The 13,976-nt window shown below is 38.5% G+C and overlaps 1 protein-coding gene across 1 annotated transcript in view; it reads left to right on the forward strand.

Moving 5' to 3' along the window:
* Hmcn1 (hemicentin 1) overlaps nucleotides 1-13,976 on the forward strand; it is a 441,231-nt gene that overhangs the window by 361,665 nt on the left and 65,590 nt on the right. Inside the window, exons 67-72 of the mRNA XM_041662626.1 lie at nucleotides 348-445; nucleotides 3,087-3,365; nucleotides 7,881-8,077; nucleotides 11,230-11,311; nucleotides 12,611-12,747; nucleotides 13,456-13,597. Coding sequence (XP_041518560.1) covers nucleotides 348-445; nucleotides 3,087-3,365; nucleotides 7,881-8,077; nucleotides 11,230-11,311; nucleotides 12,611-12,747; nucleotides 13,456-13,597 — 935 coding nt within the window. The remainder of the gene's footprint in view (nucleotides 1-347; nucleotides 446-3,086; nucleotides 3,366-7,880; nucleotides 8,078-11,229; nucleotides 11,312-12,610; nucleotides 12,748-13,455; nucleotides 13,598-13,976) is intronic.

A 13,976-nucleotide genomic window follows, 5' to 3' on the forward strand; every position in this document is an offset into this window, starting at 1 on the left:
GTTTATATTTCTAAGAGTTATACTTTAAGCACAGTGTTACATGGTAGCATAGGAGAATATTGATAATGTTCATGTGACTTTCATGCTATTATTTTTCTCTTTTAATGTGTTTGAAAAATCTTCCCTCTGTCAATTGTGTTGTATTCTTAGTGGCTTGTCATGGCTGCACAGTTACCTTTATACACACCATTGCAGATTGAGGTGTCTCCATTTTGTGACGATGGCCACAAGCTTTTTATCTAAAAGAAATTTCAATATAAATTTCATTGAATTCTCTGTGTATGAATCATAATTATTTGTGTACGTTGAGTGGGATTGAGTATGAGATTCCAAGTTCTGTTTTGCAGGATCGTGAGAGCTCAGGTGTCAGACGTTGCTGTGTACACTTGTGTGGCCTCCAATAGAGCTGGCGTAGACAGTAAGCACTACAGCCTTCAAGTCCTCGGTACGTCACAGAAATAATTCTACTTTGCTTCAACTTCAGTGGCATTAAGCAACATGCCTTTAGAAACTGACTTCCTCTCAGACTTATAAAGTCAACTCTCCACTGTTAAAAAGTAATTGGTGAAAAGTATCTTGTTATTAAGGAAGAATGTGTTTTCTCCACCCCCATCCCCATCCCCAGAGTATATAGTTACTGGTCCATTCTGTCTGTCAAAATTCTCTCCTAATACAGAATGAAGTCAGATGTAAGGGCTTCGTTTAATTTTTGACTATGTCACACATTTTCATAGCACATACCGACCACCCTCATACACCACCCTTTCACGTACCCCATCACTGCCTACCACTACCTCTTCAAAATCTCTTCCCCGTGTTCCTGTCTAATGTTTTAATTTGTGACCCACTGACTCAGCTAAAGCAGGCTGTGCAATTATGAGGTAATGATACAACTATTATCTTAAGTTGTGTACTCACTGCCTAAGTCCACCAGGTTCTCCTGGATGGATAACTTCAGGACACAGTGGGCTGGACCTTCTTACAGCAATCACTAATCAAGGAAAAGTCCCATGGTCATGCCCACAGGTCAATCTAATGGAGGTAATTTTCTCAATTGAGTTTTCCTCTTTCCAAATGACTATTTTATGTTGCCAAAACTAACCAAAATAAGGCCTCTTCTTGTGCAGTGCTCCCAGATCTTAAGGGGAGTTGTATAAATGACTTTTTTAGTGCTGAGCCCCAATTTATTCTCAGCAGCTTGGGAAATCATGAGTCTCTGAATTCATCACTTTTCACTGCAAGGAGAGGCTTCTCTGATTTGGGCTAAGGTAACTTTTGTCTATGATATGGTGATCGATATTTAAAAGGCAGTTTGATGTAATTTAATTAAACAATGGTAATAAGTTCTCCATTTGAGCTTACAACCCCCTCAGTCAATACAATACCAGATATGAGTTTCTTCTTAAATTTAATCCAATTGGTTGGTAAACCCTATGCCAGTGTTGCATATGTTTCTCCTTGCCCAGCAAGTTGGCTTTCAGTTTGGAGGATGGATTCACAGCTGAGTAAAACACCTGCCTCCCTTTCTCCCCCAGCAGCCAGCACTGTACCTGCTAGAACACTGAAAGCTAGCCAGTGAGGAGGACAGTTGCATCTCATCTGTGGTTTGCTTTTTCTGTGTCGCCTGTAGCAATATGATCTTATACTCTAGTTCTGGTGGGCTACCAAGGGGGCTGGAAAGAGCCTAATTGGAAGGCCTTGGAGCCTGCCTGACCAATTACTGTGGTGGTATCTTACTTCTGGGACTGGGAATTCTGCTTAGTATGTGCTGTTTCTAGGAGCATCATTACTGAGCCATTCAGGATAACTCTATTTAATCTTTCTTCTGTGGTTTTTTTTTTCCCATTTAGATTATAAGATAGTAGCTTCCTATATGACTTTCTCATATACCCTTCACTTTGCCTCATCTGCCTCAGCTGTCACTCTCATCTCTTCACCCCCCATCTCCCTTTGTAATGTGAGGGCCTGCTTGTTTGGGTTTCTGTCCTGCCCAGTTCCCACAGCCATTTAGGTCCCAAGGAAATCACACAGAGATCTACATAAATTATAAACTGATTGGCCCATTAGCTCAAGCTTCGTATTAGCTCTTATAACTTATATTAGCCCATTATTCTATCATATGTTAGCCACATGGCTCAGTACATTTTCAGCAGGGCAGGTCACATCCTGCTTCTTTGGTGTCTGGACAGGACTGGGGAGGAATGGGCTTCCTCCTTTCCAGAATTCTCCTGTTCTCATTGACCCGCCTCTACTTCCTGTCTGGTTGTCCCACCTATATTTCCTGCCTGGCTACTGGCCAATCAGCATTTATTTCAAACATAATTGACAGAATATAGACAATTGTCCCACACCACTCCTGCCCAGGTCATTCCATCCTTAGTATCCCCACTCTGTACTATTTCTCCCCACTTAAAGAATCCCCCATGCCACCTTCCTAGTATCATGGCTTCATGTGTACTCCATGTCAAACAAGCACAACTAATGTTTCAAAAATAGTGTTTAAATCCAGACTGAAGATTTTTGGTTCATACACACAGAAAAAAAATTAAACATATTTTTAAATATATTAGCAGTTCATTTAGAGATATAAAATTTGAGTGAATGTATTTGTATTTATGAAATACTATGGATTACTATTCCATGTTTCTCAATTTGTAATAACATTCTAGAACAACCCTGATAACCAGAAACTGGAATTTGTGATGTATATAAAGCTTAATCTACTACTATGTGATCCATAAAGTCATTGAAAATATACTTTTGAATTACTGCAAGAACTACTGTATATGAGAACAAATTAAAGAAATAATGCTACCTAGTTGAAATATAAACAAATTATAATACACATTGAATGTATATTCAATAGGAAAGCAATATTGAGGCTTCTTTGCTAATCTATGGAAGATTAATAATTAACCTAACCATTAAATAGGTTTACAATAAATCCATCAATTTATTCTATGCTATCTTAAAACACATCATGTCCATGAGTGTAGAGTAGTACAGAATTATTTAATTACTGTTGTGCAAATTCATTGCAAATTGTAATGGATATATCAATTTTACCTGACTTATTTTCCATGTAGTGCCACCAAATATAGACAACGCAATGGGAACAGAGGAAATCACCATTGTCAAAGGCAGTTCTACCTCCATGACATGCTTTACAGACGGAACCCCAGCTCCAAGTATGTCTTGGTTCAGAGATGGCCAGCCTCTGGTGCTTGATGCTCATCTGACCATTAGTACTCAAGGGATGGTCCTTCAGCTCATCAAGGCAGAACCTGAAGATGCTGGAAAGTACACCTGTGTGGCCTCAAATGACGCTGGAGAAATCAGCAAGCATTTTGTCTTGAAAGTCCTAGGTACATAACTATTCTGATAAGTACAGAACATTTAAGAACTCAGTGGCAATCAAGACTTGGATAACGAGTCTTAGAATCATTCTTTGTGGGACAAACTTGAGTGAAAACTTTACTGCTTTTCTGTTTCTGTTCTTTAATTCTTCTAAAGAATGTTGGAAATGAATGCTGAGTTGCCTTTGTCTGAAAATATAAAAACTGCTATCTCTAAGAATTTAGTCGTTGGAAAAGCACGATACTCTATTAATATCAGGCATTTTAATGAGTGTCGGTTTGCGTGTTGGCACATGCATGTGTGGAGGTAAGTGTGTCCATGCAAAGACCTGGAGTTAAGGTTAGATGTTGTCCTCAATTCTCCTCTACTCTATTTGTTGACGAAAGATCTTTCTCTGTACCTGGAGTCTCGCTGGCCGTCTACTCACTAGGAGATCCCCCACTCATGTCTCCTGAGAGTTGTGATCCCAGGTGCCACCATGTCTACCCTGCTTTCACAAGGGTTCTGGGGATCCTGACTCTAGTCCTCATGCTTTCCACACAGCCAGTTCACCTACTGGCCCATCTACCCAGGCCCTGGTAGATAACTTCTGAGCTTTTCCTAAGAATTTAAAGCACATTTGATAATGGAAATTGGATTAAATATGATAATATTTTTTACCATTGTTCCAAATAGTCTTAGATTATCCAATTTTAAGACTATAGTCAAACAATCAATTAGAATAGCCAAGTTCTAGTTACTCGTGTGTACATTGAAAGGAAATACTTTAAGTTTATGACCCAACATCTTACCAGCAAAAGCAATCATTAAAACAGATTGCAGTTTTCCTGTGTAAGGAACATCATGACAGTGGACAGTAAAGGAGAATAAATGAAATTACCTATTACAATAGTCAAAACTTTTTGTGCTCCCCCCGCCCACTATGATTTTGGGAAATTGCCATACTCCTTTCACAGCACAGACATTCTCCCTACTGAGAACAGCAAAAAAGAATTTTGGCAGGAGCCTTGGATAGGAAGGGCTAGCATGTGTTTTCAGTGTGTTCTGTAATCTTTCTCAGGGCACCTATTAAAATTCAATTATTTATGTGACTTTGAAAGTTGTCTTTATCCCTACTTAAATTTTATGATGGTGAACCCAGCATGCATCTTACTCATTGCTGGTGCCCAGTGCCTAGTATGACGTCTGACATGCCAGAAATTCTTAATATGTCTTTGTTGGATTGAATCAAACCCAAACTAGATACTTCTGAGCAGTGCTAATGGGAGTTTTAACTGTAGAGGGAAGCAGGACAATATGTAAATAAACCTAGTGACATGTTCGACAATATCTGCGTCTTCAAAAGGCAAAGGTGATGGCAGAAGAAAATTTTCCAGGCTATTTAGAAACCTAAAACAACCCAAAATTGTTTGGAGCTGTACACGTGAGCCGGACAGGTTACAAATCCCTACATAGCAGTTTGCCATCATGAGTAACAATGGATGAGATAATGTGACCTCTAGCACCAAAACCCACAAAAGAACAAAAACTTTTGCTTTAAAGGGCCAAATCGGTGGAAAAATTACAGATGTTCCTTAAAAATCAAACCAAACAAAAAGCCTGAGCCTTTGTCTCATGAACTGCTGTGCATAGCCTGGGCAATGCAGAGGACCATCTGTAAAATAAGAAAACAGCACATGAAATTAAAGTTAAGGTGTAGGAGTGGGTCTGGAAGAAAACAGAGGCGAGGGAATAGGGGTCTATTTAACCAAAATGTAATATATATTAGTCAAAACTTCTCAGACTATAGATAAGTTAAATAAAATTTAAATATGTCTGTAAACCCTGAAAGCTTCAGTTTTATTTTCTAAAAACTTGAAACCATTGCAAGTTGTAGTGAGTTCAATAACATAGGCAGACCTTTAATTTGCAAAGAGCGGTCTTGCAGTAAAGAGCAGAGAATGGATTAAGTCGAGAATGGATTTGGAGAACAATATGTTATTAAGAAATGAGGGGGTGGTGGTGGCGCACCAGCAGGGCGGTGGTGGTCCACGCCTTTAATCCTAGCACTCATAAGGCAGATACAGATGAATCTCTGTGAGTTCGAGGTCAGCCTGGTCTACAGAGCAAGTTCCAGGACAGCTAGAACTGTTACACAGAGAAATCCTGTCTTGAAAAACCAAAAAGAAAAAAAAATGTGATGCAGGCTATTAAGAACAGTGTGGATATGGTGACACATGCCAGACCAGGTGTATCTTTCTCATTCTCAGACTTGTGTGAATATGACAGCTTCCTTAATTCATTCTTCATCCTGTCACTAGTGTGATTTTTCAAAACTAAACCTGCTTTTAATATTTCCTAACTTAATGTTTATCTTGGATTTTAATACGATCTGGGCTTGTTTCTGCGTTGCAGAGGCGAACCCGGGGCTTTGAGCATGTTAGGCCAGCACTCCGTCACTCTGTGACACCCCCAGTCCTGCGAACTCTCGCTTTTCTCTGTAAGGGAGATGTCTGGAGGGTGGCTGTTGTTGCACTTGGTGCGCACTCGAGATGTTTGTCCTTCTTTTGATGGCCACATCATGGTCAGTCTGGGACCTTGCAATGTCCCCTTACCTCCAGCAGCACTCGGCACTGCCTAGAGCAGCACAAATAGGAAGATAATCACCGAGGAGCTCTCTCTTTATAGGCTGTCTTAATAACTGAAGCTTATTTGAACTTGCTTATGGATTTCATATGTGGAGTTGATGTGACTGTATCAAGGATGAGTCTCAGTGTCCAGGCTATGTGACTAAATGATTAGTAACCCCATCACACAAGTGCACAGAATACTGGGAAAGGAAGCAAAGCAGCTGTCTGAATGCCAGCTAAATCTGGAGTGTTTATGTAAAGCACAGACACGGAGCTGTTTAGCTGATGATAGTGTTTATTGTTTTAGGGATCAAAATTGAGATTTATACAGGAAACAGAGATTCTTGAGTAGTCAGAGTGGGGACAGTTCCCTCCCTTTCCTGAATATAAGATATATGGGAAAGTACAAAGTAAAATAGTTGACCTTCGTCTAACGCAGGTAACTTCTACAGACTGGAATTTGAAGCAGTAGGAACCATGCTGCTATTGCTGCTGCCCTAACCTGGTGACCATAACCCTTTCAGCAGGAAGAGATTCCCAATGATTCTTTTCTGTCTATCTGACTGGCATGTAGCAAATAATAAATAAGAATAATTAATGAAGAATTTTTTTAATCAACTAGAGAGCCAAATTAGTGCTTTCACCTCTTAGAAGTAATGTACTGTACTATGGAGCTCAAGGTGAGTAGACAGTTTACAAAACAAAAAAAGCTTCTTGTCACTCATAGAACGTTGAGATGATACCTCAACACACTCAGGTAGTGGGTGGGTGGTGTTGACTGTGAGAAACATCAAATGACAGGGCCATTTGAAGGAGAGGAGTAGCCTTAAGATGAAGCCTAGGTCTTTCATACGTATATTAAGGTAGATAATGTTTCAGGCTTTAGAAACCAATTTTCATTTAATTCAGTTAGCTATATATAGAGTGATTATAATTATAATCTTTTACTCAGGAAACCATAGATCGGTCTTATAATACAAGTAAAATATATTTCAACAGTCATAAGTCAGATGGGCTGAAGTGTAAAAGGAGAACCTCCAAGTCACACAAGTCTGTGTGTCTGTCTTCTTCCTAATCGGAGTCAGAGAAAGAGAGAGGGAGATTTTCTGTGTTCTCTTTTTCTAGATAAGAAAATGAGGGCTAACAAAAATTTAAATATAAAATTTCAACAATAACGTAGAGATAGTAGTGAGAGTAGTGAGTGTATCGTTTTAAAACATTTAATTTAAAATAAAGCATGCATAAGTTAAAGAAAAGCATGGAGGGTCTCATTGAATCTTTACGATGGTCTAAGGTATCTCATGATACCTGTCCTCCTTCTGAAGATTTGTCCAGTTCCACTGACCTAACTCTTGGTGCTCAATTCAAAGTCACTCTAACTTCAGGTCCTGGGTTGTGAGTCAGATTCTAAACTGTGTGCCTGATTTAAGACAAAAAGACAAAAACCCTCAGCTCTCCCTCGGAGCTGTCCAACATCTGCTTTGACTGCCTTCTGAATCCAAAAGCCTGAAGCTGGAGCTAGGAAAACTTTCACTTGAAACTTGAGTGATCACTGTAAGAGAAGTCCATTTTAAAAGGATTAAATTTGAGAGTGGTTAAGCCAAGGATCCTTACTGTTCTCTCTCAGTGTTTAGACTCTAGCTTTTTCTGGAGGAAGGTAATTTTAGAAGTATAAATAGAAAAAAAGAAAGAAAGAAAGCTACTCCTGCCTAGACATAACAAATACATTCTGTGCAGAAACCGCTATCCCCAGCTTTTGGAATCTTGCCATCTAGGAATGATCATTTTAGTTTCTATATTCCAATTGTTTTATGTCATAGGCATGTAAATCTGATTCTGTTTGAGCTTTTAAAATCAGGAATATTTTGTCCGACAACTAGTTTCTTTTCCTGTTGTCTGATTCCATGTCATTAGAACCACCTCACATCAATGGATCTGAAGGACCTGGAGAGGTATCAGTAATTGTGAATGACCCACTTGAGCTGACCTGCATGGCTTCTGGAATCCCTGCTCCTAAAATCTCCTGGATGAAAGATGGCCGGCCTTTTGTACAGACAGATCAAGTACAGATTCTGGAAGGAGGGGCCATCCTTCGAGTATCCAGTGCTCAGGTAAATGTCACCATTCATATGATTATTTTATTCTCTTTACATTGTTATTCCCTAGTGCATGATAACTATTGAATAATTGCATCTGTGCCTCTGAATACATCAGTGATTTTTGCCAAGGGTAGATGGCCTCTATAATAACCATGACTGGGGAAATGAGTAGGAGGATGATGAAGAATCTAATACAATGTTTTGAAGAAAGCAAGATTCCTTCTCATTAACTTGAGCATATTTTCAAAGCTCCATTGTTAGTATGTTTTCTGAAGCTCTTACCTCTTTCTATGTAGTTCTTTACTAAGCAGAAGAAAGCAATCCAACATATAATATATGAGATTTCAGACTGTACTTTTCATCCCTAAAAGGAACTAACCAACATGGAAGGCTGGAGAAACAGTGTTTTAAATCACAATCTTTCAGTAAAATTCAATGGTTCTTCTGGTTTATGTTTAAAAAACTGATCAGAAATATGAACATATTAAAGACTATTCTGTGATATATTGTAACATTTTTCATATTAATAATAAAGGTGAACTTTATATCATAAAGATTCTTCATCAGAGCCCTAATGCCTTCACTTGTAAACTTCAGATAAAATAACAATGAAATGAATAATGACAATAATGATGATGGTGATAAAATCAATTTTATATTCTGGGGAGTTCAAAGGCAGGGAACATAATATGTTTGGGTTGGTGCCATAGAAATACATTACATAACAACAAAAATTAGGAAAAAATTAAAATTCTGGCTACTGTTATAATCATTCTATATGACTTAAAATAATAAATTACTTCTCGTTTTCACTTTGAAAAAAGGGAGAGGGGAAGCGAACTGGATGAAGAGGGAAATAAAGATGTGTTTTCCACTCTGTATTATGTTAGACTTGGGGCTCTGTCATACTCTTCACACTTCTGACCACTCTGGGAGGGAAAGTCTTCATTACCAATGTATAATCTTGACAGAGGCACAGCAACTGACCGTAGTGAGTAACGGAGCCAGTAGACAGCACAGTTCATCGTCAGTGTCCTCTGGAGCATATCCCTTCTTCTCCTTTCATTCCAAACATAGCAGAAACCCAGAAAGGTCTGGTTAAACCTTCAAACCATGCACTGAAACAAAGCCCGTCAAGAACTTCCCCTCTGCCTCAAGGAAATAAAACTTCTTGCAAGACCCCACTAGATGTGAGACCAACAAACCCCTGGGAACAGCGTTGAGATGGGACATGAAGCAAGGCCGAGTCTCAAGTTTGCCCGGCTTCCGCTGTCCCTGTTGTGTTGTCTTGGCATTTTGTGCACTGCTGCCACAGCATTGCCTCGTAGTATGGGAAATCTTAATGATTTTATAGTTCTGAATTTAGTCTTTATATGTACTTCCAGGCTATGTATCATTATGCCTAGCACTTAATCACTGCTTAGCAAATTCTGCTTTGAATGGTATAGACATTACTTTCCTATATTATCTTCCATCATTAAGTCTGTGGCTTGGTCCAAGACAAAAGATGCCCATCCTATAGTCAACTACATTTATCCAACGTTGTCACTATGCTTTCTTCTTCTGATGTCTAACACATGCCAACAAAGGTTCCAATGCATCTTCTTACCACATTTCAAACCTGTTATCAGAGAAGCACACTTTAACCTGTTAATATAGATAGTGACTCTAGGGAAACAGATGGAAGCAAGTTGTTGGGAAATATTTCCTGGTGGAAGCAAAGTTTGAGTAGGCCCTAGTGACACTTCCAATTGGACAAACTGAAGACAAGCGGAAGGAGTTTTATCCGTCTAGAATGAATAAGCGTTGACAGAGAAGAGCTAAAGGATTTAAAGAGATGATCAAAAAATTAAGTTCTCTAGAAAACGATTTGTGTGTGTGTGTGTATGTGTGTGTGTGTGTGTGTGTGCGCGCGCAGTGCTTCTCTCTGTGTGTAACGCATGCGTGGGACTGTGTAGAGCATGTAGAGGCCTGTGTCCGATGTTAGATGTGTTCCTCTCGCACTGTCAACATTAGTGACAGGAGACGGGTCTGTTATGGAGCTGTGGGCTTGCCTTTTCAGCGAGGGTGGCTGACCAGAGGACTCTCGAGATCCTCATAGCTCGGCTTCCCACTGCTAGGTTTCAGGCACATGCAGCGCTGTGTGGCTCTTTAAATAGCTGCTGGGATTTGAACTCAGCCCTCATGCTGCCTAGCTAGCACTCTTCCACACTGAGCGCTCTCTCTCTCTCTCTCTCTCTCTCTCTCTCTCTCTGACAACCATTTTCTACTTCTTAATCAAAGGCTTATGTGAACTTTTATCTAAAGTATTTTTAACCGTTTTTCACTCTAGTCTTAAACTTTTTCAAAGGAATGTGTACAACCTAACAAAAAATCTTTTTCATAACCTATAAAGTCAGTTTTGAGTATAAGAATTTTTTAATGCCAGTATTCTGAGAATGTTAAATAGTAAAATAAGTGAGATGGCTTGGGCTTTCTTACATTATAAAATGTGGTTTTGATAATAATAAGGTAACCTGTTTACCAGAACAATATCTCCAGATATGGTGTTCACATAATGCCATACAGATGAAAACCAACCTCCAACATAACACATTCATGAAGATTTTAAAATAATTGCTTTGAGTTTTAGTCAAGTAGATTCTGCTGTCAAACGACACTCTATCACCATATATCTCAGTGACAGTCAAGATGTGATATTAATTTGTTTGGTTTAGTTATCTGGCGTTTTTTTTAATCAGCTGCTTTTATAAATACACTACATTTCCTTCCAAAAGAGTGTAATTGAAGTTTATGATCTGCAGCTTGAACCTGTAAATGTTTATTTCCTCAGAATTAATATTAAACATCTGATCTACCATATTTGGCACTAGATCTTTTATAAACACACATAGACACACACAGCCGTATAATTATGTATGCCTTCTTGATATTTTTGTATCAGTTTTTAAAATTCCTTTAAACGTGGTTGTATACATAACATCTATGTCAGCCAATGTGCAGTATCAAGACATTAAGCATAATGAGAACTTTTGTTCTTTCTGTTGTACTTCCTCATGTTATTTTGCCTTTATTGGTAATCTTACTAGTTCTAGTGAATTTGCGGTCTGATCACCAACACTAGCGTGTTAATCCTGTATGATTTCTTTGTCTGGGTTTTGTAGGTGGAGGATACAGGAAGATATACATGTCTGGCCTCCAGCCCTGCAGGGGATGACGATAAAGAGTATCTAGTGAGAGTACATGGTAAGTGTCATGATTTATGTTTGACCCACACACAAACCTACTTAGAAATGATATTAGAAATGATCAGGCCATTTCACAGCACATCATATGTCTATAAATTAAGAAGTATATATTTTTATAAATTTATTGTTAATAACTTATGTACTCTTTGGGTATAGTTCAGTGAGGTTTTTTGTTATTTGTCTTGTTTTCAAACAAAAACATTCAAATTGTTATTTTAAAAATAAAAGAATATGAATTACAATAAGGAAGAGAATAAAAATAATTCTTAATTTCACCACACAATGATGCAATGCTTTTCAAGTGAACATTTCATTGCAAAAAATGTGATGATAGCTAGACATAGTAGCACATAGCGTCTAGGAAAGTTATTGTGGGAAGATTGCTTAAGTCTAGAGTTTATAACTGACTGTGGAAATAGAAAGGTCCCAAATATCAAAAATAAAAAAGTAATAATAGAGAGCACAGAATTTAATTTGCTTTATATCTCACTTAATGGTTTGATGAACATCCTTATGTTAATACAGTTTATAAGATCAATTTTAGGATTGCATGTCACCCTATATCTTCTTCCCTATTGGAGGATATTTAGGTGGTTTCTGCCTTTTTAGACATATTTTGAAATTTTTCTGTAATACTTATTTGTTTACCCATGCACGCATGAATACATATACACTTTTGAGGATTTTGGAAATCTCTAGAAAGTTTGCATTAACTAGACCCTTTTGAATATTACTTTTATATATAAATTTAAATCATTTGTCATGGGGAGGATTGTTTGAAGACTAAACAGATCTTTAATTTTCAGAGCCTAAATGACTAGGAATGCAGATTATCTGGAAAGTGTCCCTGCTATTCCTATTCAAAATTTAGACCTACCTAAATAAATTATAAATATGATTTACTAAGAAATATGTCTGTACAAATCAATAAAAATGGATAGATTTCTTTATATCATGTGGATAGTTCCTGATTGGGTAATTTTTAATACTCAGGTATTTTCCAGTATTGATGCTGGCTGAAGGACTCCTGTGTGCTTCCCTTATCACCTGTCAGTCAAATGGTGATAATGATATGTTATCCTATTATCCATGTCATTGTTGGAAAGATTCTATTATTTAATTGACAACAGTGCTAAATAATAATGATCCAGTTTGCTTATTATCTGCACCATAAATTGAATGACTAACAGTTGAAGTTCATGCCTATTATCGTATAGGAAACCTAACTGTTGTTGGACACTGACAGATCATTTACCCCAGCTTATCAAATGCCCTGATATTCTGTTCCCATGCTTAGTGCCTCCCAATATTGCTGGAATGGATGAGCCCCAGGACTTCACTGTGCTAAGGAACAGACAGGTAACATTGGAGTGCAAATCGGATGCAGTACCTCCACCTGTGATCATGTGGCTCAAAAATGGGGAGCGGTTACAGGTAAGCCTTCTGCTTGACTCACAGATCATTTGTAAAAGGCCAAAACAGATGAGGAGCCTTTGCTGAGTACCCAAACTCCAGTCATTCCCTACACTTAGGTGATGCCTACCGCCAATAGAGCATCAGGTCAGGATTCTCACCAGCCGTTTGCAGCCAAATGAAAGCAGTCTCTGAAGGCTTTGTTTATCCTAATTCTGGTAGTCACTAGCTTCCAGGAAAAGATTTAAAGAGGACTGAGAAGGGCTTGATTTGAATCATCCACCTTGTCTTGAATTTCCTTGTTGAATGGAATTGGAGGCACTGTACTCTTGACTTAACCAGAATCATTGAAACAGAGAAAGGGGTCTTAACTATTACAAAAGCAAAACTAGTCAGATGGCAGGTCTCGGGTTCGTTCTGGTGATTTTTGCTGTTATAAAATAATACTTGGGGTTTGGAGAGATGACACATTATTCAGGAGTGCTGGCTGTTCCCTCAGAAGACCTGAGTTCAGCTCCTAGTACCTTACGACCATCGGTAACCCAAGCTCCAGAGATCCAGTAATCCCTCCTGGCCTCCACAAGCAACCTCACACACTTGTACATAGTACATATACCCCCTTACACACACACACACACACACACACACACACCAAAAAACTTTAAAATAAATAATGTTTTATTTTATTTTGCTAACATTTTGATGATGTGTTTTACTTTCTGAATCCAGGCAACACCTCGAGTAAGAATCCTGTCTGGAGGGAGATACTTGCAAATTAATAATGCAGACCTGGGAGACACAGCCAACTATACCTGTGTTGCCAGCAACATCGCAGGAAAGACTACAAGAGAATTTATCCTCACTGTAAATAGTAAGGAAAATGGCTCTTCCACAATTTGATTGTTTCACCAACAGTATTAGAATAGATGATAATGTATTTCAGGAGCTTATTAAGTGGGTCCTTGTGGTCATGCTATTTACTTGGACATTCTTAATTGATATTAGACCTATATTGCAAATTAATTCAAATCCAAAATGTAGATCTAGAGGTATATTTTAATATCATAGAGGATACCACACACACACACATGCACACACACGCACACAGGTACACATAGATACCCCACAGACACACACACATGCACACACATGCACACAGGTCCACATACATTCCCCACAGATACACACACACACACACACACACACACACACACACACACATGCATGCAAACGCGTGCACACACAGAATT

This window comes from Microtus oregoni, unplaced genomic scaffold, assembly GCF_018167655.1.
Source record: "Microtus oregoni isolate MIOR12 unplaced genomic scaffold, Mior012 000013F_ref0000133, whole genome shotgun sequence".
Lineage (NCBI taxonomy): Eukaryota > Metazoa > Chordata > Mammalia > Rodentia > Cricetidae > Microtus > Microtus oregoni.